Raw genomic sequence first — 27,503 nt, 5'->3', positions numbered from 1 at the left:
TAAATTAGTATCTATGTAATATACCATAACTACAACTACTATCAAGGCATTTATTCTTAAGAATGAGAATCTTCTTCTGAGATTATTCAGTCATACCAAACAGGTATTAATAATAAATAACTTTTGCAGAGATTGCACTTATAATAAAATACTGAAATAAATTTTATCAATTTTATATTTCCCTTCTGCAGCACCTCCCAAGCAGGATGGGCACACTTAGTTGATCCTTGATATCCCCCCCCCCCCCCCTGGTCTGTAAAGTGACACCTACTGAGCAGGATGGATGAGCTTATTCTGGACCTGACACCCATAAAATTACCAGCTTTACACACACCACAAAGAATACCACCCTCCCAATACTGGCTTATTCCTCTGCCCCACACATTAAAAATACAGTGTTTCTCCTTTATCACCACATCTCCTTCATTTGTGTCTTCTTAGCTTAAATTGATACTGACAATGTTAAAAGATTTTGGTCAACAATGAACAATGCATTTCTGGCCTTAATTAAAGCTAATCTGGAGTGGAATATATCCATCCATTTCATGATGACCTGTTAAGAATACCCCACCCCACCCAGACCATCACATCGGAAAAAACTCTTATCCAGCTTATCATTAGGCACAGATGCTATCCTCTTACTCATCCATCAATAAACACTGTTAATAAAAAGATACATTCCTCATATTTGTCAATTCCCCCAGTGCACTTCTGCAATGACTAAAACTATATACTATTTGTAAAACAAGCAATGCCTTGAGAATATATGTTGAGCTATTGGATTTATAAAGTTGAATGTAAATATAAACAAATTATGATTAAAAGTTAATACAGATAAGTAATCAATCAGGCTCAATATAAAAATCTAAGATACTAATAGAATAAATACTATATCACAGAAATATAAAGCTAAACTTCTGAAATATATTCAAATCTACACTAAAAAAAAATAAGTGGTAGTTTTGCACACTCTTCACATCCACTGTCAATATCACAATTTTATATCAAATGGGAACAACATTAATCATCAGAGAAATCTTACATTCATTACAGTTAGAATGCCATGTTTTTTCCTTCAGTATAAATGGGACATCTATATGAGGACACAGATGTATAAACTTGCATATGATAGTGTTCCATATTTTGGCTTTATCCTTATACTTCAGCAGCAGCAAAGAGGCAGGTGACATGACTTCAATTGCTCACCTTCAGTTCTATCACACATTTTGAATTTGCATCTCTGCTATTTCACTTAAGAAAAATTCCTTAAATTTCCCTATATGAATGGATCTGTCCTCCTGCTAACATGAAAGACTGCCTCCACAACACTTGTAACATAACAGCAGCAGCCTCGTACTAAAGGGCATTTCATTTTGATAAAGCTGCTTATATTACACATCAGAAGTTTTGTCTGAGACATAACTACAGTGTAAGCAGAAGGAATGTCTTATTTGATAGATAGGCAAGGTAGGGAGTTAAGGCTTGGCAACCTCTGGTTTATAAACAGTAGACACTATATCAGGGTACAGGATGCTCAGCAAGAAGTGTGATACATCATAGTTGTTCCAATACGCCGTATGTGAGGTGATTGCCGAGATGTAACTATTCTCCATGCTGCCTTCCCGCAGCACAAAATCTGTGCGGTCTGACAAACCTAGGACAAAAAATTAAAATATCGTTAATAATACACCACCTTACTAATTAATTTTAGTTCAAAAGGGCCATAATGTATGAAAAAAAAAGTAAATGATGGGGTAATGTTATGCTTGATGAAACAAACTTGGCCACAACATAGCACATGAGAAAGAGGGCTCACAGAGAGGGTACAGTAAATATGGGGTGCATGGGATAATAGGGAGCTATGACAGGTAACAGAGGCCTGGGAAACATGGGGACATAGGAAACATGGGGTCATGGGTAACAAGAAAATCAATGGCTGGTAAAAAAGCCAGGGGGCACACAGGGAACATGAGAAACACGGGATCACAATGGGTCAAGGGTAACACAGGGGTAATGGGGGGTACAAATGCTGAGCACACAGACAAAGGGGAGTACAAGGGCTATGGGCACACAGGGAACATGAGGGGTACTAGTGACATAAGGGCCATATGGGAAAGAGGGTGAGATGTAAAGGGAAACATAGCAAAGATAATGTGTTATAAACAGAAGACACATACATATTGAGATGCAAAGTGAAACAAGCAATCAGTGGCAAGAACAAGTTGTAATGTTGAACTGAAGAGTTTATGGAGTAACATTAAGTAATGTGTATACTGACATGCATAACTTGAAATATATAGCATGACGTGTAAACTGCAAAATACAGTAGTGATATCCCCTTTAGCTGGAATAAACAGGGCAAAGCTCTTCTGGGAAGGAAAAATTTCCAGGTATTGAGACAAATTTCTCATACCCTGGAATTTTTCCTGGTACTGAGGAAAGCTTTTCAAGAGTCTAAACTACGCATCTAGCACAGACAGACGCTCGCACATCCCTGGAATGTTTCCGGATGCTGGGGAAAGTTTTTCGAGTCTAAACTACACATAGGTGCTGGGGGAAGTCTTCCCGAGTCTAAACGTCTAAATTACATATCTCGCACATATAAACACTCTCCCATTACATTTAGGCAACAATCACGAGCGAAAATATTTACGGCTAGTGAAAAAGTGTATAAACTTTTATTCATGGCCTCTCAATGCTGATGATCTTATGCTTCTTAGCACCAAGGGTACCAAAATATAAATGACGCTTTGGTGGCAAGATGCAAGGAGCAAAACATGTGCATTAAACAGTACAGTGTACAGGGAGGGTACTGCAGCGCAAAAAAACTGTAGCACTCCATGACTAAAGACTGTACTGTAACAATAATGATAATATGTCCCTAATTTAATGTAACATATTTTATGTAACAACTTACACTTTCATTGTCTTTTTAATTCTTTATGTTCATTTACTTATTTATTTATTTACTTATTCTTCTTTCTCTCTCATTACACTCGTGAGAGGTGGAGAGGGTGAGGGAGGTAATTGTTTATGGTTGCGGTCGGCTGGTGATATAGGCTTACAGTTGGCCCTCCCACACACACCAGCCAGGGGAGACTTGGCCGGGAGGCTGGTTAGGGGAATTAAACTACAATACTTCACAGAGGGGAAATAAAGGATAGTTATTATATATTTAGGACTCACCATATTACTGCATAATACTAAGACATATATAACACATCACTCTTTCTTAATAAGGGAGGGACGAATTAGGACTCTTATTAACGGTTACTGTATTTATTGAATTAGGGTTTAACAGCTACACTTCAAAATAATGAGCCTATGTTCCTAGTTAGTTAAACGGGGACCACGTAACTCACAACAAATGGGAACTTAAGGATTTACCAAATAGAATACACAAACATACCTGCCATGTTGCCACCACAGACGTCCCACACCTCCCTACACAAATTCCTACTCAAACAGAGTGAGCCCACAAGGGATGCCAAAACTTTCATGACGTCACGCCTCATAGGCTTTCTCATTGGTCAAAGACAGGCCTAAGGCCTTCGTACTATTGGCTTAAAATTGGCGGGAAACTCATGACAATGCTACAGTACAGTACAGTGGTCCCTTGGTTAACGAAGGGTTCGATTAACGAAATTTCCGTTAACGAATTACCTCCCATAAGGATCTTCAATTCGTTTCCAGTGGAGTAAATGTCAAGAAAGTTGTGCTCTTTAATATTTTTGCATTTTTTATATTAAAATTATTAGTCATTTTAAAATTTAGTTAACATATTGATAATATATGCAGTACAGGGAACTAGGTTTTTGTGCGCCCATCAGCCGCTTGACTCACCCACCAGGCGTTAGTTTGACTTTGTTGACAGTGGAGTGAACATCTATTTTGTTGGTGTATTGAATATTTTTGCATTTTTACATTAAAATTATTGGTCATTCTGAAATTTAGTTAACATATTGAAAATATATAGCGCAGTGCAGTGTTAATTTAAATAAAATAATCTTGAATTACACCAAGTGAACTAAAATTTTATTGATGAAATTACTGCATCAAGCATGGGTCCCCTGAAAGGTGATTTCTCCTTAATCCCCACTTCCTTCTCTTCTCCCTTCTCCTCCACCCCCACTTCTAATTCCCATCATCATCATCAACCAGGAACCTTCTACATACACACCTCAAAGTAAGTGTACTTTACTGCATTTTTTTTTTTACTTTGTATGTACTTTTCTGTGAGCTGGAACCAATTACCCAATATCCCATTCAAACAATGGATTCGGTTAACGAACGACTCTGTGGAACGAATTGTGTTCGCTAACCGAGGGACCACTGTATTCACACACTAAGAATTGCAAGGTGGAAAGTTGCATACCCATGCCACATGTTCTTCTCATGCGGCACTGGTAATGTGACACGCCCGCACTGGTAGCCCAAAGATGATGTTTGTCGATGATTGCGTCATTCCAAACATAAACCCACATAAATTATAAAAAGGTGTAAATGGACTAATCGCGCTTTTCTAAAAATGGCGTAAACCAAACATGTGTAAATCGAGATGTACAGTCCCCTTCACTAGTGCGTTTACAGTGGCTCATCATATAAACATTCCACAAATCATTACATTGAGATATTTGTTTTAATATTGCTTTACTTTGGTTCCTAACTATGTTTACTATTGCGAGTTTCCTTCTGTCGAATGTAAACAAACACAGGGCTGCCACATTGCACAAAACCTGACAAGCCCCTGTAAATGCACTAGTCAAGAGGACTGTACCTATGTGGCAATGGACTGTAAGTTTGAAACAATAGAGATTTATGTTGTACAATTAAATTTGGTTTTTAAACAAATGATGCTTATTCTGCAAATTTGTGACTTTTGGAAATTCGGCCACAGTGGGATACCAAAAACCATGTATTTGAGAAGCCTACCTGTACCATAATAAGCATTTGCAGTTATTGTATCTCATTAGTTCCAATCATGTCAATACTTTTAAATGTCTGAGAATCAAAGAAACACTTAATAAATTGACAAACCAATAGTGTTAATTGGCCTTGTGATACATGAAACAGTAGCTGACTGTGAAGGTAATCTAAATATGCATATTGGGCCTACAGTGTGTGCAAATAACAATAGCATTCATGAAACTACTGATGTCAACTTACCTTTTGCATCCTGGAGAGCACTAAGCAGTTCCAGACTGTTGGCACCAGCCTCAGCAGGCTTTTTGCTTCCCTTCATTAATCCCCATAAACTCCAGGAACTTGTCCCTCCTGCAATAAAAAAAAAAAAAAAATCTAATCAGAAACATTTCAGATGTTGAATATAGCATAACTAGCCTGTATTAATTTTAAATTTTATGTGGTCAGTGACCTGTGTAGGATACCTCCATTGCTCTTGATAATTTTTTGAGGGCCATTTTGAAACCCAGTTCTGTTCTTGATTCCACAGCTTGGGCTGGTAGACTGTTCCATAAGGTCTATCAGCCTGTGTGAAGTGTTTCCTTATACAGGTATTTGTTCTGCATGATAGCTTGTAAAGCTTGTAGTTATGTCCCTTCTTGTTGGTGGCGCGTGACATAATAAATGTCCCGGCTTCACCTTTTCCATCCTTCTCATTGTTTCAATGAGATCTGCCCTATTTTGCTTTGTCTGAAGGGTTGTTAGTCCTAAGGCCCTCAGTCTACTTGGATAATCAAGATGACATAATTCCGAAATCATCTTACTCGCTCTGTGTTGCATCTTCTCTAGGGATGTTAGAAATTTCTGGAGGAAGGGTTTCCATGCCTGTATATAATAATCCAGACTGGGATGTACTTAAGATCTGTACAGTTGAAGGAGAATCTTCCTAACTTTGTATTCGAAGGTACTCTCTATAAATATGAAATCCGGATTTGCTTTTCTCACTGCTAATGAGTTTGACTCATTCACATTGATAAGTATATCTCTCTGGAAGCTTCTTACAGGGAGAAGGTCACTGGAGCAGAAGCAGATGTACCTCCTCTCTGCCAGAGGAGGGAGGACTGAACACAAGTTTAATTTCTATGCTCCTTTCTAAACTACACAACCCAGACTAATGACAGACCAACATAAGGACACTCCCAGATGCCTGTGTCATTACTTCAACATCTTTCAATTGTGAGTAAAAATAACAAAAAGCTTTTGTAATTTATTTATTTTTTCATCAAACAAAACACATGATAAAAAATGCCAATAGCATAAGTCATTCAAATACGAAGGACAGGTCCTTGATCTGACATCCTGAGTTGGCAAAAGAATAGCACTTTTGGAATGAATCCCATTTGGTGTAGTGGTGCAGGTTGTAGCAAGTGTGATGTGGTACAAAGCATCTTGGGTGTGACTTTTGAAATTTGAATGACAGGAAAATATGTATCAGCAAAAATAGATTGTGCTATTTTTTAAATTTCATACATACTTACATACATACAGTATGGCAATAAATGAATAAAAGAAGTTGCTGCTAACAGTTTTACCAGCTGATCCAAAAATTCTACTTTTTTTTTGGGGGGTACTAAGGTAGGTAAGTATTCCTTTTCTAATGAATCTTAATTCAGGTTACCAAAGCATCAGTTTAAATATCTGGCCTGATGATATCTTAAAAAGTGAGGTTGACACTTTGTGACATAGTACAGGAAAGCTATGATGACACTTTATTATGCTTGCAAGAAAGGTAACCTTTTTTTTTTTAAATGCAAATTGACAAAGGTCTCCAGGGTGGATTTGAAGGCAGCTTGGGGGGTTATGCTGTGCCTGCTTGTTTGCTAGTAAAGTTTCTTCCCAAGCACTCCTGACTTAGTTCACAAAATTGTGAGGCTAGCAGTGAAAAGTCATGGCTGATCATAATCATTATCTAAATCAAGGTTATGGTTGATTAAATTTATGGTTTAAATTCATGTCTCTAAATGGTTCAAAATGGCAATATAAGAATTGTAATCATCTGGGATAACTGTAGTATTCCTTACACATGTCACTCCACATGTGCACTACCACTGATTATTTGTAACAGATCAATAGTGTACTAAACTCCTACCTTTTACAGGTGTACTTGGCACAGACGAAACAGGTGTGTTATTCCCAGAGTCTGCTCTCGATTTATCCCAACCCTCTCTGTCTTTTTCACGGGACACAATAATTGGCTCAAGTGGCATCTCACTGTAATGTATTTTTTCAGCTGCATTGTAGGAGTGAATCAACACTGGGGCAATATTAGAGTATTCTGGACACAGAAGAGGCTCAATTCTGAAATAATATATTAATTAAGGGTACTTTCACAAAAGCTGTTCAGAGTTTTATTGATTTAATCATTTTTTATATACCTCTAAAGGCCTTTCTAATCCTTTCTTCTACAAAAGTTGGCTCATGATGAGCCCCTTACATACTCCAAGGTTTCAAACATCACTGGTGCAACTAGTTAAGATTTCATGTTTAAAACTCATGTGGTCTACCATAACAAAATCCCAGGGATTTGGTAGGATTTACTGGATAACTCAAGCCATCTTACAGCATGACAAGATAGGGCTTGCAAGAAAGAAAAACTTATGTTCACTGCTTGTACACGCTCTTCCAAACCCATTCATTCATCAACATTTGTAACCTTTCTTCCAAATCACCCTTCATAGTGTCCTCCACAAACTAATATTTAGATATTTTTTTATTACTTTACTTCCACTTAACCCTAAGGACATATCCGGTACTTGTCATTTTTAGACCAGATTCCTAAAAATGTGACTTGGTCCAGAAAAGGTAATGTTGTTCATATGATTTTTATTTTCGACATATGAAAATATCATTACTTTTTCTCTTACAAGATTAAAACTAGTTGAAATCCATGTTTTATAAAAATAAATAAATAAAAATAATAATAATAATTGAAAATAGGCATAAAAACTGAATATGAAAAAAATATTACAGTATACTGTATATTAACCAGCCCACTTCATTCCATAAAGGCTAAAAAGATACTGAAAAGCATAGCCCTGGCATTGTTAATACTTGTATCATCATTATTACTCCCTGCTATGGAGATATGCTTCAGGGAAATAACTGACACAACTGTTTTGAGGTGATCTGTCTTGATAGCAGGTGAATCAACACACAAGATACAGTAATGTGGCACTGGCTTTAAACCATTGAGAGAGTAGTCATTCACCATGTAAACATTTTGACCAGCTTTAGTAAAACTGCACACCCAAAAGCTTCAAAAAAAAAAAAAACACTGGATGAGAAAGTAAAGTTTATTGTTGTAAAGTAGAAACAGCAGAGGTCACCTGTATGCCACTGGATCAGCTGGATGAAAAATGTTGAGGAGACGCTTGCATAACTTCTGAGGAATGATGTCTGGGGTCGCTCCTTGGGAGTGTTTCGTGCGTAAAGCTAGGAACACTGCCAGTGGAGAACCCAGGCAGAAGAAATTTTCTATCTGGAATAAATATTAATATTATAATTCATCTATGGAGCTACTGGTAAGGTCAAATACTTTTAAAATAATATGGAGTAAAATTAAGTTATGACTCCAGGAAAGGGTAACAATTTCTCAAAATCTGTGTACAGTATTAAGGTTTTTAAAGTGCCTTGTTAGGGGCCCTTTTTTATATCTGCTTTCCTCAACACAAAAATAATTGTCCTCACCTTGAAGTTTAAGGATGGCTGTAAACGCTTTGAATCATGTTGCAAGAGAATATCCTGTAAGTTTTTCTTAAGAGATATCTGTGAAGTAGTCTTTAATTCTCTGCTTTTGTCGATCTGATCAAACTGAGGAGAGAGGAGAACACTTAGAACAAACTAAGTCCTAAGTGCAAAAACAAAATAATGCATTCAATGAAAGGAGTACCAGTATACCTGTCCAAGATACTGAGCAAGCAATACAGACAAGGATTTTAGTAAAAAAACAAAACATATGACAAGTGAGATATCAGAACTAAAGGAAGTTCCAAAGAAAAAACCTGTGATGGTGTTGGTAGGAGAGCTGCCAAAATATGAACTGTATTCATTCAAGCTTGAACACTGAGTATGTCTTGAGTCTGTCCCTTTATATCTGAGGCTTTACTTCTTCTGTAAATTGAAGGGTAATAACATATATACAGTACAGTATAATCTATCTAAAGTATTTCAGTCAATTAATTTCTCCATATATTCAAACTAATAACTATGAAGTAACACTTGCAACATCTATGAAATGTGGTGTTTCAATTGATTTAATTTCCTACTTGTAAACTACTGTAGTACTGGTATATAATGAACATTTTTCCATCTGTTTGTTTTTAAAATGAGTAGAAACACTGGAGGCAACCTCACCAAGATAAAAAGGAAATGTAATAGTAAAAGAAAGGTACATATACAGTGTAAACACGCATGTAAAAGGAAAACAATAAAATATGCAGAACAAGAACATATGAATTTTTAAGGATTGTCTAAGAAATAGCAAAAAAAAAAAAAAAAAAACTTTTCATAGGCAGAAATGTTGAGGAACTGGTAATTTTAAGGCTACAGTGTTGTGTATGAACACCACCTCTGAACCCATGGTATGACTCACATAACCTTACACTCTAACAAGGTACCGGTAAGTACAGTAAACCTAAGAATTAATCTATTCACAAATATTTATGCATCAGAATCACTAATGTGCATTTAACCTGAAAACAACTCAAGACCAAAACTAATAAGCTCTCCCCTTTTATGGGGATGGCAGGTCAGAAATTCAACTTAAAAAATAAAAAAATAAAACTGATTCCTTTTATTGACCTATTATTTTTAGAGCCCTTTAAAGCATGCACATTATTAAATAAATGTTATTTTAAATATCTAACATTTTATAAAAATAAAAAACAATACATGTACAAGCAATCTGAAAAAACAGAATAAACAAAAACTGACCAAAGAATGCACAAGCTGCTGATCAAACTGTTGAGCAGGGTTCCAGCCAGTGACTATATCATATGTGATGACACAGCCCAAAGAGTGAGCAACCATTGACACCTTGCCACCATTGGCCTCAAAATATGGATTTCGTTGGGTAAACATTGTATATAAGCGATTCATCTCCCCTGTCAGGCCCGTTATGATCTGAAACAAGACAGCAAAATAATTTCAGCTCAAGCTGCCTGAAAAAGTGAGACAGTGTAGTGGACCAACAAAAGACACTGTAGAACAACAGTACTGTAGCTGCAGTGAAAAACGAATAAAGGAGAGAACGAACACTTCCTTGGGTAAACTTCCCCTATCCCTGTGCTTCCATGGTAACCACAGTCCACCACTTTTCAGAAATATAACTTAATCTCGTGCACTTTGTGTCAAATAAAGGTTTACCTCATTTCACAATAACGCTTATCATTTATTATTTTTCATTTATGATAGCAAACAATTTACAGTACACCTTTATTTCTATTTACAATATTTCCTATTTTTTTATGATAATATAATTTAAAATGCATATAGTATACAGCAGTTATTAATTTTTCAAGTGGAAAATATATAATTACCCATTACTGTATTCCAAAGGCAATGAACTTTACATATATTCCAAGCAGATTGACTGGCTACAGCATGTCATTACAAAATTGTTTACAACCCAACCACATCTTCTGAATCAAGCTCTATGTTTTGATAGAACTCTCCAGCAATTTCTTGCATTTTCTACACAATTTCTTCTATTCATAAAAACCAGAAAAGTGACCAGCAAGTGAAATAAAGAGCAACAATACCTCTAGTGGCCAGAGACTCAACAAAGCCATCACTTTAGATGTTGTGTTGAAGGAGATAAGGCATTTTGAGGCTGGTAAAAAGATGAGTTTAAGGAATATCTTAGTTAACTGTGGTAATTATTAAACAAATTCCAGTACATTTCTGTTTTTCATGAAGTAATTGCCTTTGTGGAGTATAATGCATTTTCAATTTATACACATGCAAATATTTATAGTGTGTTGCAGAGTGTCATTTTGTTACATGTTGCACAAGTTTTTGCTTCAAAGATCATTCCTATCTCCCAATTCATAATAGTAATAGGATCCACAAAGCAACTCGGCAAAAAATTTAGATTTAAACACGACCCATGAAAATTGTAAAGCAACACTTGCGGGATAAGTCTTGGCACACTGAGCCCTCTGTCTCATAACTGTTGCGGGATATGAATTCAGAGGGTTAGTTATAATACCATACTGTACATATGATCTTCTGTTTAAATAACATATTCAAACAAAAAGAAATAAATGTCACATGGCAACATTTCTGGCACCATCCTGTACATGTCCACATGATTCAAGGCTGAGATAACACAATTTTGTTGGGTTAATGATTCTTTCAAAAGCAAGTTGACTGTGACCACATAGTCCTGGCCTGATGGATGCTTAGCCAAACAAAACCAATTTGCTTTCTTTGGGCATTTAAATGCTGTAATGTCAAGTACATTATAGTCTGGATTTACGCGGTTTTTGTTAACGCGTTTGGTCATTTACGCGGTGCCTTGCCAGAATGAAATGTTTTAATTACGAGGTAAATTTGGTCATTTACACGGGAAGCGGCGCGGGCAGGGTGCGCACAAGGTCGCCCAGTCATCAAAACATTACCGAATTCTTCACCCGCCACCCACCACAGCCGCCCAAGTCAGTGATAGTGAGGATATGGACTTTGAGGGGTTTGACAAAGAGGCCCTGCAAGCCTCTGTGGTGGATATTGATACATTTGATACAAGTGATACAGGTGAGGGCCAATAATCTGCCCTCTGCCTCGGAACCAATCCCCTATCCCCTTGTGCCCAGCCATCTTTTCCACTAATGTAAGTGTTAAAAAACCTAATATTATTGATATTTCTCTTAATTATTAATTGTGTGTGCATACCATCATAAAATTAAGATGTTATGTTGACTACAAGGTACATATTGTGTCGGAAAAAGTGGAGTTTGGGGGTCGGCCCAGTCTCTATTTCAATTAATCCCATATGTTCTGTTATTTCATTAACGCGTTTCTGGTTTTACGCGGACCTCCATGGGTTCAATTGACCGCGTAAATCCGGACTATACTGTATACAGAAAAATAATTAGGTAAATGTAGATGACATTTAAAAGCATGATGAAACAAAGAACTGTATACCAGAATTTTTTTTAGATTCATGAAAAAACAGACATTCCTCTTGGAAGAGCATGACATATTCCTGGACATACTGTACTATTTTATAAGTAAAGTACAGTACTATACATTACAAAATACCTGAATCTCTTCCTTTTAATGAAAAAATCTATGATAATTTATTATATTCTTATTTATACTGTATAACACAATCAGTTCCATAAATATCTGTTCATATTTAGTCATAACTTGTCTAAAACATGAACTTCAGACTGAAGAAGCACATGAGGAGTAGTGGGGAAAATAATGGTATGAAATGGAATATCAGATAAGGACGATCTAATCTGATCAGTGCAAAGGTGGAGGAACTAAAAGGAGGGCAAAACAACAGCAAAGGAAATGGGTTCAAGGAAAGAAATCTGAACCTGCTAAATGATCAATAGTTGAACAAAGGCAGGTGGAAGAGGCACACTGACTACCTACTGTATATGACAAAGAGCATAAGACAAACACAAGACTTTGGACTCGAGGTAGAAGAAATGGTTGGAAATAACACTAAAGAACCATATCTAACTGAAAGTGAGAAAATGGCCAGTGCTTAAGGAGATGTGAAGTGGAAAGACAGAGTGATAGCATTCCTACAGAACTGTCAGAGAACCTCAACAACACAGGGACAAAGGAGAAGACTACAACACAGGGACAAAGGAGAAGACTGAGTTATGACAAGATGTATACAGTATATAAAGAGAGAATGTATCAAAGGCCTTACAAGAGCAGTAATAACATAACAGTAGAAACTGTACACTGTTAAATGTGGGGATCATCGTACAATCAGTATCATCCCACATGCATCAAAGTCATGCTGCATGTCTTGACAACACGAACAGAATCAAAAGGAATTCCTTCCATCAGCAGAAATCAGTTAGGTTTGGAAAAGGAATATGAAGTGAAGGATGTTACTGGTATGATATATACACTGTGATGAAAGGAACTTGAATTTGGTAACTATGTTTTCACACAATTTGGATGCTGTACTATAGGTAAAATTAATCGGTGTGCAGAATTTTATATCATAAATCTTTCCTCTCTACAGTATCTGCTCCTTTGCCTTACTTTTGTCACTAACCTTATGGGCTGACTGTAAAGATGTGAGGTGACATGAATGGTAACAAAAATAACTGGAATAATACTGCTAATGTAAGGTTAACTCATCAATGGCCAAAATGTAGAAGATAATATTTATTGCGATGCTATTTTTCAAATACTGTACAAGTGATATCCCTATTAGCTGGAAAAATTGGTGCAAAGCTCTTTAACCTGGAAAAATCCCACAATCCCGGAATTTTTCTGGATACGGTACTGGGAAAAGTTTCTCGGAATTTTCCGGAAATTGCACATTATTTCAACTTCATAATTTACTCCCAGACCCAGAAAAAAATGGAGTTTCTGGAACTTTCCAGAATTACGCACTATTTCATCCTCTGAGTTTGTTCTCAGACCCGATAAAAATTGGAGTTTCCAGGAGCTTTCTTGGAATTTTCCAGAAAATGTGCTTGATTTTCATCCCCAAAATTTGCTTCCAGACCCGGGAAAACATTATTTGGAGATATTTTCTGGAATTTTCTTGAAACTTTCTCAGAAAATGGGCCGGATTTTCAACTTCGGAAACTAATTCACAGACCCGGAATTTAGATCATTTTTCCTGAAAAATTCCGAGCCAATTTCTACTCCGAGTGTTGGGAAGTATCGGCTAACTGAGATATTACTACAGTAATATATCCATTAGCCTAGGGTTCCCATACGTCCGTATTTTCTCGGACATGTCCTCCATTTAGGTCTCGAAATCTTCATCCGGAAGGAATTTTTAAAATTCTTCAAAAGTCCGGAATTTCAGCTTCCACCATTTTCTCCACGGAAAGAAACATGAAACTGTAATGACGAGCGAGAGAGAGACTGTGAGAGAGGGGAGGTGGAAACAGTAGAGATCTTGTTCAGTTTCCGTCAGCTGATAAGTCACGTGTACGCCTGTATGGTGCTGCCAACTTAGCTGCTAGCAGTTTTTGGGGTAACCTGTAGTGCCATGTACTGCTTTTCCTTGTTCTTCAGCCACGCGCATTATTATATTTTTGTTTTTGTATTTGGTGCTATTACAGCCATAAATGAAATGGTGAGAGTATACCATTTTTTCTTATGGCTTTTTTTACACTGTAGCATTTGTTTTTCTTGTCCTGCATTTAAGACATTTTAGCAATTTTCAACCATAATCTAGCCACTTTCGCTATATTATTTACGTGTGTCGACAACTATGACGGTGACCGGTGGTGGGCCAGTCTTTAACCTGCAGTGACAGTGTTTGATCTTAGTCTTTGTTGTGGGTTTGTCGCTTGGTGCCACAGCCAGTGCTTACGATTTGTTGTACTTTTCCAGAGCATAAAATGGTCACGGCTGCATCAAGGTTACATAGCGCCAAAGTGTGTGTCAGGCAGGGGGGGGATGGGGTCTTCGGGAACGTCCTCTTTTTTTTAATGTTCAGATATGGCAACCCTACATTAGCCGAAATCCTTCAAACCCGGAACTCTCCGATAGCTGGAATTGAAATTTTCTAGGAAAAGAGTTTCCAAAGTCGGAATTTCCTGAAAAATCCGGCTTTGGGAACGATTTTCTGAGGAGCACATTTTCCGGAAAATTCCGGGGATGAGGGATATTTTTCCGGGTTCAAGAGATGATGTAATTGGCAATTTCTGGAACTTCCGAGAAAGTTTTTCTGTTACCCAGAAAATTCCGGGGATGAGGGATTTTTTCCGGCTTTGAGAGAGTCGTCTCATTAACTGGAAATCTCCCAATCCTGGAAGTGCTCTGCACCATTTGCTCTGGCTAACGGAGATATCACTGTACAGTGGGGTATGCTATAACGAATCTAATTGGTTCTAGAACCTTGTTCGTTATAGCATTCGTTCGTTATAGGATTAATCCGTTCCAGGCCCCCAAATACAACCACTTAACACTGAGAAATATAATATAAAATTGTAAAAATTGTAAAAAAGTGCATAAATATGCATCTAAACCCCTGAAATAAAGAATATCATTAATACTTGTTATAAAAAAACAATAAATTAATAAAAAAAAAAAAAATTTAAATAATGTTGGTTGTAGGAGTTTCGCTCGTTATAGTATTCTCAATTTTATAGGTAAAACCGTTCGTTATAGAATATTCGTAGTAGGATCCGTTCGTTATAGCATACCCCACTGTACTACGTTTCTAAAAATAAAATTGTCAGAAAAAACAAATCCAGTCTTACAAAAATTGAGACAATGCAGGTGACCAGCAATTTAATGTACAATACAGTACTGTATTACTGTAAATGTTGATAGTTCACATACTGAAGTTATGCAAAATTTAAAGCTTGATATTTCATACATGCCGATTAGAACTGAATATATAATGGCATCCAAAGATTTTCCAATAAACTGTAGATTCACAAACCTCATCCCTGTACAAGGGACTGTTGTAGTACATAATGTCCATGAAGGAAGCATTCAGCATTTGCCGTAGGTTGAGTATCTTCTGGGGTGTGATCGAATCAATGACACCAGCATCCAAAACCAATGATGACCGCCACTCTACAGGGAAGAACTCCACGGTGTGGCTTGAATTGACAATAGAAGGGAAGTACTTGTGCTTTAGGTAGCTAATATTCTCACGCAACCTGAAAAAAATAAATCCGAACTCTAAAAGCCAATCAACATTTGCTAATGAAGAGGAAGATCTAAAATGTCTCGTAAATACAAATACTGTAATATGTAAATCCTTAATTCTGTAACTCAGTGGCAGTGTTTGCCTAACAAATGAATGGTTCCCGGATTCAATCACCAACCAAAGTGAAGGACTAGGTGCCTTCCTTATACACACACACACACCATGTTGCAGACTCTGCAATAAATACACATTCAGGTGTAGCAGCACTGGTGGACAAGCATCCTGTCATTGGGTGGGGTAACAAATTAGCTGCTGAATACTAGGAACCAGGGAATTAGCACCTGCTCAACAACCTTATATTATTACAGAAAAACTTTTAAGAATTTAAAGTTATAACATGAAGCATAGTAAAGATTATAAATGTGTTACTGGAAAACTAAAAGGAAGTATAATAAACAAATCATCAGTAGTAGGAGTGGCCAATTTGTAGTTTCGACCAACCATGGCTCTCGAGTTGAGCAATGCATTTTTCCAATAATTTAGACACTTTTCTTCTATGATGTTTCCCTCACCAATGACCTAAAATTACCTAACCAAACCTCCTAACCCCTGGATCTCCCGGTATATTTAAGTCATTTGTAAGAGAAATGTCATAGAAGAAAAGTGTCTTAAAATTGTCTAAACTATTGGAAAAACACATTGCTCAACTCAAGAGCCGTGGTTGGTCAAAACTACAAATTGACTGTAGGAATGTGAGTGAATGAGTGTTGGAATTTGTATTAACAGTGGCTGGACACTGAACAAGTGGAAATGCAGTGCTTGTCAACAATGACAACCTAAAAAAAATTCACCCTACTGTACACTGTTTACAGTACTTGTGTATAAACTGATCTCATATATAGTTTGACCCCTGATTTTTTTGTAAAAGACCCTGAGTTTCTCCATATACCACTGAATAACCCTGTACTAGGTATAATCCTCGACATAATTTGTAGCAAGACACACCAACACATCTTGGCTGTGACCACCACCACAACAGTTGACACTATGAACAGTGTTACCAACTCTTATACCAAATTTCCACCAGTTACCAACTCCTATTTATAAGTTTTGCTAGATTCACCCCTAAAAGTAACATCAAAACTAAAAACTGTAGGCATATAAACAGCAATAACAAGAGCATATAAATAGCCGTGATAAAAGCGTAAAAAAAAAATAAAAATTATACAAGTTTACTATACACACTGCGTCCCAATCTCAAAGGATGCTAGCCGCCTGCTCGACAATTGCCATAGTAACTGTTGCAAAAGGAGGCAGAGAAGAAGCTAGGATGCTGTTCTTTTCTAAGGATATTACAGGAGGTCCCCGAGTTATATTCATCAAACTTATGAACATACGCCGAAACAAATGAGGTCCCATAAAGTTAAACTTTAAATTTACAGTACAGAAAACTCTTGCTATTCGCAGGTTTGCGATACGTGATTTCAACTATTCGCATTAAGCAGATGGTGGCTATCTTATGAACCTGCCAACAGTGCAACGAGTCACCCCGACATGCTTGCAGCATCTCCTTTCACCCCTCTCCTTTTGTTTGCGCTCAACCATTGCCTGCAACACAGCATCTCATGTTGTACTGAAACCTTTAATGTTTCTATGTGAAATGGCCTCTAAAAGACTGTCTAATGTCAGTGTTAGTGGAATGAAACATTTAGAGACCTCAAAGCCAAGAGAAAACAACTACCAATCACGATGTTTTCAAGAAAGAACCAGCAACTCACCCAGCTGATTCATCTCCCTCACCTACTCGGTCAGCTGTCGCCGCTCCACCACCCACCTCCCGTCCTCCCAGTCTCTCCAAACACCACTGCATCACCCTTTTCCAACAGTGAACCTGATGATCTTATGCTTCAGTAACCAAATTTCTCTCTACTGTACAGTACACTTCATCAAGCTCCAAACTTCCACATACGAAGGAGAGTAATATTGGTGACTTAAGTTTCTCATACACTGTAAAGGTATACAGTAGTGCACTAAGGTAGTACAGTATAAGTTGCTATTCAAGGTTTTGCCAATTCGCGCCATTCCTTGGAACCTAACCCCCGTGTATTTTATTTATTATTTATTTTATGGGGATTAGCCTACCCAGGCCTAGATCACCGACCCTCATCGGGGCCGGGAAGGGTGGGTGGGTGGGTGGGTGGGTGGGGGTGGGTGTGGTGGGTGTGGGTGTGGGTGTGGGTGGGTGTGTGTGGTGTGGGTGGGTGGGGTGGGGGGTGGGGTGGTGGGTCTGTGTGGGTCTGTGTGTGTGTGTGTGTGTGTGTGTGTGTGTGTGTGTGTGTGTGTGTGTGTGTGTGCAGAAATAGGAAAAAATTAAACAAATCAAGAGTGAGAAACAGTATACAGTACAGTAGACTCTTGCCATTCGCAGGTTTGCGATTCACAATTTCGACAATTCGCGGTAAGCAGATGATGGTTACGGTGGCTAGCGAGCGAGCCTTTTCCCGCAGCACAACGAGTCACCCCACACGCGCCTGCAGCATCTCCTCTCCCTCTGTTCGCACTCAACCATTGCCTGACACAGCATCTCGTGCTGTACTCTCAAAACTTTAGCGTTTCTGTGTGAAAATGGCCCCTAAAAGACTGCCTAGTATCAGTGTTAGTGATGCTAGTGGAGTGAAACATAAAAGGCAGAAGTCAGTGATGACCCTAACCAAAAAAGTTGAATTATTAGACAAGTTAAAGGAGAGGATGAGTGGTGCCGCAGCTGGTCGGTTGTTTGGTATAGGTATACAGCAGTGCACTAAGGTAGTATAAGTGCTATTCGTAGTTTTGCCTACTTGCGCCATTCCTTGGAAACTAACCCCCGCGAATAACAAGGGTTAACTGTATATGTTGTGGACTTGTGGTGTCAAAGAAAGAGAAACAATTGAGACCCTGCAATTGTGTGTAAATGAGGCAGAAAATCAGATCAGTAACCTGGGACTTGGTCACAATTTTTGAGATGCCATATGGCAGCAGGGTCTACCATTAGACAACACATATTTACCTGGATCATTCTTCTTTCTAATAACAGGAAATATTGGCCACTACAAAAGGGAGGAACCAGGAATCTAAAGAGGAGGGGGGGTCCAAAAAGTTATGGGTGGAGGAACAAAGCAAGCACAGCAGGACCACCCAGCTGTTTCTGTTTTTTGGTGTGGGGGAGGGGTGCTGTAAGCCCACAGATTTTTTTTAAACCTGACCAATATCATGCAGTATTTTGAGGCCATTTTGAAGCCATGTGCACTTGATATTAGGAGATATTCTGAAGTCAATAGTAATTACTTATTATACAAATATGCCTGAGTACAATATTGCATTAAAGAAAAAGTATTGGAATTTTCTGATGAAAAGGGACGTGTCCAAACCCCCCCTGGATCCGCCCCTGCTACATGGGCCAAATAGGTGGGAAACTTAGAAAATTCTTGGTATGGTTTTTAAATTAGTAGCTAAGCATAATGCTTCTCTGTTAAAGCTGACAAGGAACACTGGTCTCTGTAAACCTTAAGCAATCTCCAGTGTGATAACCTCTCTATGGAAAAAATATACAGTATATCAAAGGCTTAAGGGAAATCCATTTCTTCCCAATAACAGAACTTTTAAAAGCAACCAAGGATAACTGGTATGACTTGTGTGAATAATAATTTTCAGAGAATTCTCAGGGACAAGAAATGTGGCTAATATTCTTACGCAGTGCAGTTCTTGATGATGCGTCCACGTTCCATCTTCTGGCCGATGCCATGGATGACAAACACAATGTGATTGATATCTGGCGGCTTGTCACTGGATGTGGCATCTATACTGTAGCCTCGGTGCAGTTTGTATCCAGCTAGAGGAGATAATCGAACATGAAAATCTATGACTCAAATGTTTTCGTCTAATAATTTTGGAATTAATAATAGAGGAGGAAGAAGATTGGAAGCTACAGATCCACACCAATTGGCAAAATCTATGAATGGCTTCCTTTCAAGGACAATTATAGCTATAATGGAAACCATATTCCTGTTAAGTTTATTAATACAGTACTGTACCTCTAAAATCAGCAATTGGTTAAGAACATTAATACACTCTCTATGTTTTTATATCTGTATTAATAACTACTGTATGCATCTGTATCAGAGCCAAGTGGACAAACCCCTATACTGTACTGTACAGCACATGGCATTTTAAAGAACAGTGTAAATTCATTAAGCATGATTCATGAAACTAATAGCCTCACTAGTGTGTAGTGGGAGAATACACATTTATAGCCAGTAACTGTGGAGAGACCAGCCATGTTGTGCAGTGAAAAAATGCAAAACTCACTCTTCTGAAAGCCAAATTTCTTCCCAACAGAACGCATAAGTCGTGAGGGTGTAGCATCTGAGGACAGGTACACTTCAGAGGCACTGAACCAGTCCACTTCACCCTCAGGAAGTGATAAACTGTGGACTACTGCAAGAAAATAAAACATTACATTAACACTTTGGTGGGCCAATGACAAATATTTCATCATTCAAAAAACTTTTGCTAGCATTCCGTTAACAAAAATATTGTCATCAACTTCAAAAATTCACCAAAAATCTCTTGATAGCTTGATTTTCATGGTTCAAGTCTTCCCATTCTCGCTGCAAAACTATGGTGGACATGAGGTGTCGGGATAACCTCCACGTGGGCCTGCAAGCGTCAGTGTGTCCCAAGGATTTACTGCGCACAGACGCTACCCGCTACTCGGCGATATTCACCCATATTTTCACATGTTGGTATTAGATTCAACTTCGTTTGTATAATAGTATTGTAGAGCAATCACTTGTATTAGCCCCTGTCAAACACAGTAATACTTATATAAATGTGAGCTATATACATTATGTTTATATAATTACATCACCTACAGTAATTAAACTATGAGCTAGTGTCTAGTTTATTCACTCTAATATTGAAGCAAGTGATGTTCGTCAAATAATCTCCCTGCCTATCAAATGACCTCTGACCTCTAGCCTCCTCTGCCTAGGGCTCGGTCAGTAGCCCATCACAACGAGTGACTATGCTCAGTCCCTCATTGTCTCTCACTCACGCTGAATGTGTGTTAACGAAGCTCATTGCATTTCGCTTCATATAATTTAATGTTCACAGCTCATAGCATTAATTATGGTGATGTCCTCAGTCAAGTGTGCAGAAACTATTTTCTTAATAAAAGGAGAAACAATCATTTGGGTTTGCAACTTATCCCACATACATTTATTAGTGTGACTTCCAGTGTACCTACCAAGTTGAAGTTCCAGGATAATACATCAGTGGTTCCAACAGGTAAACAGAAGTAGTAACACATTTGTGAAGAAATACAAAAAAAAAAAAAAAAAAAAAATGGAAAATAATGTCAGAAATAAAAAAGAAATGCAAACATATACACAATGATTGTTGTCAGCTCAGCACACCCTACCCACCTTGGGTGGTGGCAGCCTGTGCCCTGTGGGGCCCCAAGTGTTAAAATATTGCTGGAAATGCATGAGGGAGGGTAAGTGGAACATCTGCAGACAGCTGAGATGACGTTCACGCCATGTAAACAAAGCAGCAGTATTGAGAATGACGCAATAACTCATCACGCGTTGAGAATAGGATTTCGTTTTTTCATTGAGAATGTCTCTGATCATAGAATGGAAATCAATATACTGTACTGTATTGTATTACAGGTTGCCAACCCTTTATCCGAAATACCGAAAACCGAAAAGCTCTGAAAACCGAAAGTTTTTAATGGAGCAAAAAGTTTTTTTTTTGGTATTTTTTTTTTTTTATAAACAGGGATTAGCCCACCCAGGCATAGATCACTGACCCACATCGGGGTCTGGGGGGGCAAAAATGTAATAGTAATACTAATTATATTAATAATTATAATAATAATAATAATTATTCATAGTAAATAAAAATTTTAATTAAAAAATACACCAAAATAAAATAATAACAATAATAATAATAATAATATATATAATATTAAAATTTATAATAATAATAATAATAATAATAATAATAATAATAATAATAATAATAATAATAACAATAATACTGTATTAACAAAATAATAATAATAATAAAAAAATACAAGAATGAAAAAAGATAAAAAGTGAGAAACACGACCTAGACCTATGAATTATTATTATTATTATAGTTGTTATTATATTTTCGCTCCCCAGGCCCCAATGTGGGTCAGTGACTTGTGCCCGGGTGGCCTAAAAAAAAAATCTGAAAACCGAAAAATTCCTAAATCTGAATTGCCTCTGGCCCCAAGGATTTCGGATAAGGGTTTGTCAACCTGTACTGTAAACCTTGTTTCAAATTTCATCTAGTCTCTCACAAATACAGATATAAACTTACAAGTAGTACTGTACAGTACATAAGTATGCAATACCTGTACAAGAAAGCAAACAGTGTATATTTCCCAGAAGAAATTCATATGAACCTATTTAATACTGAACTATATATGAAGCTCACCCTCTTTAGTGGTGTCATCCACCTTCTGAGAGGTCATAAGATGACCTCTGAAGTGAGTCAGATGTTCCAACTCTATCCGATCAGCTTTCATTTCCTCCACAGGTCCCCAAGTGCCATCATAAAACCATGTTCCTCGAGATATTATAAAAATCTCCCCTGAAAATAATAAACACCACTTATACAAAAATACATACAGTACTGTACTGTAATATACGAGTAAAGTGAAGTCTCATTTAGTGAACAACATCTGTTCTTGAAAGTGTATATTAGGTGAATTCTCACTATGACAGTACAGTGTACTGTATTGTAGAACAATCCAAACATTACCAGAACCTAAAGTATTATACATGTGTATTGTAAAGTAGCTGAGCAATATTATGTTTACAGTAAAATTAACATAAATTCATGGGATGGGAAGTTCTTGGTTTAGTTGGTATAAAAGGATGCAAAATTTAAATAAAGTTTTATCTACAGTGTATTCCAACAGTAGATCAAACCAAACATTAATGAAACCTAAAATACAAAAGATTTCTTTAGCAAAATTATGTTTACTGTAAAATTATATTAAATACATAAGGTGGGAAGCAGTGATAGTAACAGAGGGTAATAATCATGCTTTAGCAGTGAGGCAAGGGAGCCTGTCCAGTGCACTTGTATACAGTACAGTACGGTACGGTACTAACAAAGCTCGGCAAACATATACAGGGATGGATCCAGGAATATAAAAAGGAGGGGGTGTCGGTCCAAGAAGATATGGGTGGAGGAAGATGGCGAGCAGAGCGAACCCACCCAGCAGGGTTTTTTTTAAGCCCCCAGAAATTGTTTTGAAATCTGTCTGGTTTCATAGGCATTTTGAAGCCATGTGCACTTGATATCAGGAGATATAGTATTCTGAGGTCAATAGTAATTACTTTTTACTAAAAAAAATGCCTGAGTACAATACAGTAATGCATTAAAGAAAAAACAATGTAACTTTCTGATGAAAATGAGGGGGTCTGGACCCCCAGGGAACCCCCCCCTGGATCCACCCCTGAATATATCTTCTATTTGGTAACTACCAATTATACTGTATAGAATTTCCAGTATCCCATAACAAGTTAAGTTATAACTTTTTTCTCATCAAAAATGTTTGGGTTGGAATGCAACTCAGCTCTTAGTATAGGACCCTAAGGGAAAATAGGTACAGTACTGTTTAACAAGAATTCACATAACGAACATTATGAGATTATATATATATATATATATATATATATATATATATATATATATATATATATATATATATATATATATATATATATATATATATATATATATATATATATATATATATATATATATATATATATATATATATATATATATATATATATATATATATATATATATATATATATATATATATGTATGTAATAATATAGTATATATATATATATATATATATATATATATATATATATATATATATATATATATATATATATATATATATATATATATATATATCACTCATTAAAACAAACCATACCACCTACAGTCTTACACTCACATTCAAGAAAAAAATTATATTTAATCCCCAACCACAGTGGTTATCCTCACCTTGAGACAGGCACCTGCTGCCTGTCATCACAGGGGGTAGGTACAGTACTTGTTTAGTTTACCTATCTTAATGGTTTAGCCTCACACACTCTGCCAGTGTTTAATGTTAATAACATCTTCACTGGGACATTTTGCACAATTTTTCTCTAAGTTAACACTTTTTTATTTCTACTGAACTAGGTTTACATTCTATAAATTTAAACATATCTGTAATGATCCCATCTTAAAATATCAAACACCATAAAAGATATATACATTATAGTACATTAATATGAAATAATACCCAGTAGTTAAAATGCACAGGAACTTAAGTAATTTCTGAAAACAGCACCACCACCACAAGAATTTATTTGAAATAATTAATTTTTACACAGATGTTTTTTTCATTATTGTAAGTATTTCAAGAGGCAACAACTTTTTATTTTAATTACAAGTACATTATTTTTTTTCTCTATCTACAATCATAAATCACCTGTAGTGGGCAGGACATGAAGGATGAGGGAAATTGTGGGGTAAAACACGGTGAAAACTGATAATATGGTGTCTGAAAAATCCCATGTTGTTGTCTGTTTATAACCGACCCCCTTGGTCTGAGCATACTGTCACGTCCAAAAAAAATTAAAATTACACCATGACGCTCCAACAAAGTTGCTTTCATTGGTACAGTACCACATATAAAAATAAATACTTTCTGTTTACTATGGCAAGTGGTCCGGGGGGTATATCCTCCCGCTAGGAAATTAGGTAAGGTTAGGTAGGTTTCTTTGGTTGATTACATCAGGTTCCAATAAATGTAGCCTTTTTTAAAGTATTTACTATAATGATAAGAACATCTGTGGAAAAAATTAATGAAATCAAACAACTCCTTTTGGTGGTAGAGCTGCTCTCAGACATTACCAGAATTTAATACAAAAAGGTAAATTATGAGTTTGTGTTTTCATTTGACCCAAAACCTGAGATGAGCCACTCACCTTGCCAGTATATGCTCTCACACTTGCGCTGCTTCACGTCTACCTCATATAGTCCTCCACGGACTACAATTCTCTGCTTGACTTGAGATTTCCCTTTCTCCTCCTCCTTGGGTGATGTACTCCCACCTAGATTTACAAACGACGAGGTTTCAGTTCCTACTGGTGTTTTATCTTGAAGTAAGTCTCGGTACTTCCACTCTATACGAAGAGAGTCGTAGCCAATGAACGGAGTCCATTTTTTGTCTGCTTCTACTTTATAGAACCATCGGACCTCCTCCGGTCCAAGGTCGTCCACCGTTTCATCCCCATATGGTGTGGTCGCCTGTGCACCAGACGGTATCCCCAGATAACTTGGCTCCAGATTTTCCATGGAACCATTATAGCTGCCATTGTACTGGTAATCCCCATAATAATAATCTTGATATAAGTTTGGATCACAACTTTCGATGTAGTTGACATTGAACTGGAAATTACCTGTTTGAGGAAATGCCTGAACCTGATCATAGGCACTGTAGTGCTGCTGAGGTGCTGAGTACTGCATGCTGTTATATTGCATCTGGTTCTGATATTGCAATTCTTGCTGTGAGTGAATACCAGCAGCCATCTGGCCATTAACAAGTGGCATCCCATACTGGTTTCCCCCAAGCATGTCAAGGTTCCCTCCTCGATTAATTTGTTGAGACGCTGCATGGATCTGATGTGAATATCCTGAAGTCTGACCACCTGTGGCATTCCAGCTTGTTCCCAAATGAGTTCCACTCAGGCGCTCCTGCATGGGCAGCTGAGACGTGAAAGACAAAGAAGACGGCTGTTCCTGAGGCTGTGATGAGCCCGGTACGCTGGATGCCAGATGTGCTCCACCTAAGCGTGTGTGTACAGGCAAAGGAGAACCGACGCCAACAACGTTACCTTCATTAAGTCTAGAACCAAGAGTGGAGGAGCCCAGATGCGCAGTCCCTAATGCAGAGCGTATTGGTGAGGAAGTCTGTGAGGGTGCAGGTGTGATATGTGGTGACTGTAGACTTAAACTAACTTGGTGATTAGGAGAAAACTGATGATGTGCAGACGACGAGATTTGGGTTGTCCCCAAGAGTGACTGGCTCTTATGGGGCATACCTGTCAATCCATAATTCAACTGTTCCTGACCCTGCTGATGAAAGAACTGTTGTTGTTGCTGTTGTTGTTGTTGATGTTGTTGTTGTTGCTGCTGCTGCTGCTGATGCTGGAGCTGGTGCTGCATCTGTTGCATGGGTTCCTGCAGCTGCTGTGGTAGGTAGCCTTGATGACCTGGACCATGGCTGCCGTTCCTCCCTCCATAATTTCCTTCCTGGGCGCCAAGCTGTTGGCCTGTGGAGCTGAGGTTGAGTTGGTTGAGCTGGTGTGAGAGTGTGTGGGCGTAATCGAGGTGCTGGCCGCCCCCGCTGCTGTAATCCATGGTGAACCATCACACACCTCCTGCCACCCTTACCCGGCCGCTACGTTGATCAATGTGACTATTTTTCTCCTAGGACGAACGACTAGTCTATTTATTTCTAATAAAATGAAGACTATTATCGGCAAACTATAATATTTTTTACTGTTGCTTTGTTTTATTGTTATAATGAACAAGTCTGATATTTTCTATATGTAAATAGGGCAAATGTAAACGAATATTACATCCAAATGTCACCATACGCAATCAAACTTCACAAATTAAAAACTAAAATATAACTGAATTTAATCATATATTATATTTCTTGCATTTATCACAATAATTTACATGCACTCAATGGTGATTACTTGTATTGACTTTCTGTCTCCTGGGGGAAAAACGCTTTGCCGCAATGAAGTCTTAGGGAAATTTTGTGCCCCGGAGTCATAATAAAGAACAAGATTATATCGATTTCAAATGACTTTGGACTTATATCATGGTTTTATTACACGGGTTTTTCAATTAAACTTAATACTAATTTAAATTGCGTCACAATATCATATTAACAATTCAATGTCAAATGACACAATGACTTCCATATATGAATAATGAAATTCACAAAAAAAAATTATCACACAAGAAAAATGGTATTTGTATAAATATAACTGGATCTAAAATACTCTTATTTAGGTTAAAAACTGAAGGTTTATATTAATTATCTCTCAGATGCTGTAAATAATTATATAAAAGATCCTTGATTTCTTATCAAAGTCAAAATATAATTAACCAGTCAACATTTCTTGTCATCTTTTCATATATGAAACCACCATCTCGATAATAGTTTCGTTTGTATTAAAGTGAGAACGCTATTTAACTTTCTCAGGGCGACTTACCCACTTTATAACGAAACTTTTTTTTAGTTTAACAAATTTATTAACAAAGCTTGGAGTACATTTTGCCTATTCTGAGTAATTCAGTCGGGTCTTGACACTGAGAGTTGGTCTCATTGGCAGTTATCACATTTCTTTTAATATCATATACAACTTTAGACATAGAACCTGACGGGCTGTTCATTGATTTCAAAGCACTTTGAGAGTCACAGAATATCGCCTCACCTCCATTTTCTTTAAGGTAGTCTATAGCTAAGTAGATTCTAGTTAGTTCAGTTTGTGTTGTGCTGGCCCAGTTGTTCAGCCTTTGCTTGCTTCAAACAAGTTGTTTGACACTATCATCTCTTTTA

General features: G+C 37.3%; 1 protein-coding gene across 1 annotated transcript; it reads right to left on the bottom strand.

The window, feature by feature from the left end:
- Positions 1-239: 239 nt before the first annotated feature.
- Positions 240-26,356, bottom strand: LOC121871172 (phospholipase DDHD1-like). The gene is made up of 11 exons (XM_042373332.1): positions 24,853-26,356; positions 22,283-22,438; positions 20,123-20,251; positions 19,508-19,646; positions 15,566-15,788; positions 9,895-10,083; positions 8,650-8,772; positions 8,289-8,440; positions 7,052-7,260; positions 5,167-5,274; positions 240-1,654 (listed from the first exon to the last, which is right to left on the bottom strand). Exons 1-11 carry the CDS (start codon positions 26,285-26,287, stop codon positions 1,476-1,478), a joined length of 3,042 nt encoding a protein of 1,013 aa, XP_042229266.1. The 5' UTR covers positions 26,288-26,356; the 3' UTR covers positions 240-1,475.
- Positions 26,357-27,503: the final 1,147 nt, after the last annotated feature.

Source organism: Homarus americanus, unplaced genomic scaffold (genome assembly GCF_018991925.1).
Source record: "Homarus americanus isolate GMGI-L3 unplaced genomic scaffold, GMGI_Hamer_2.0 scaffold40565, whole genome shotgun sequence".
In the NCBI taxonomy this organism is placed as follows: Eukaryota; Metazoa; Arthropoda; class Malacostraca; order Decapoda; family Nephropidae; genus Homarus; species Homarus americanus.
The sequence above is the reverse complement of the archived record's forward strand: the minus strand, read 5'-3'. Positions and strand labels throughout refer to the sequence as shown.

Bases quoted from the DNA above. Each gene is read 5' to 3' on its own strand.
- LOC121871172 (XM_042373332.1), bottom strand. From the start codon at position 26,287: ATGGATTACAGCAGCGGGGGCGGCCAGCACCTCGATTACGCCCACACA. The intron at 22,439-24,852 runs GTGAGTGGCTCA...TATTATTTTCAG, and splicing joins TGAGAGCATATACTGGCAAG to GGGAGATTTTTATAATATCT. The intron at 19,647-20,122 runs GTGAGTTTTGCA...TATCTCCTCTAG, and splicing joins GAAATTTGGCTTTCAGAAGA to CTGGATACAAACTGCACCGA.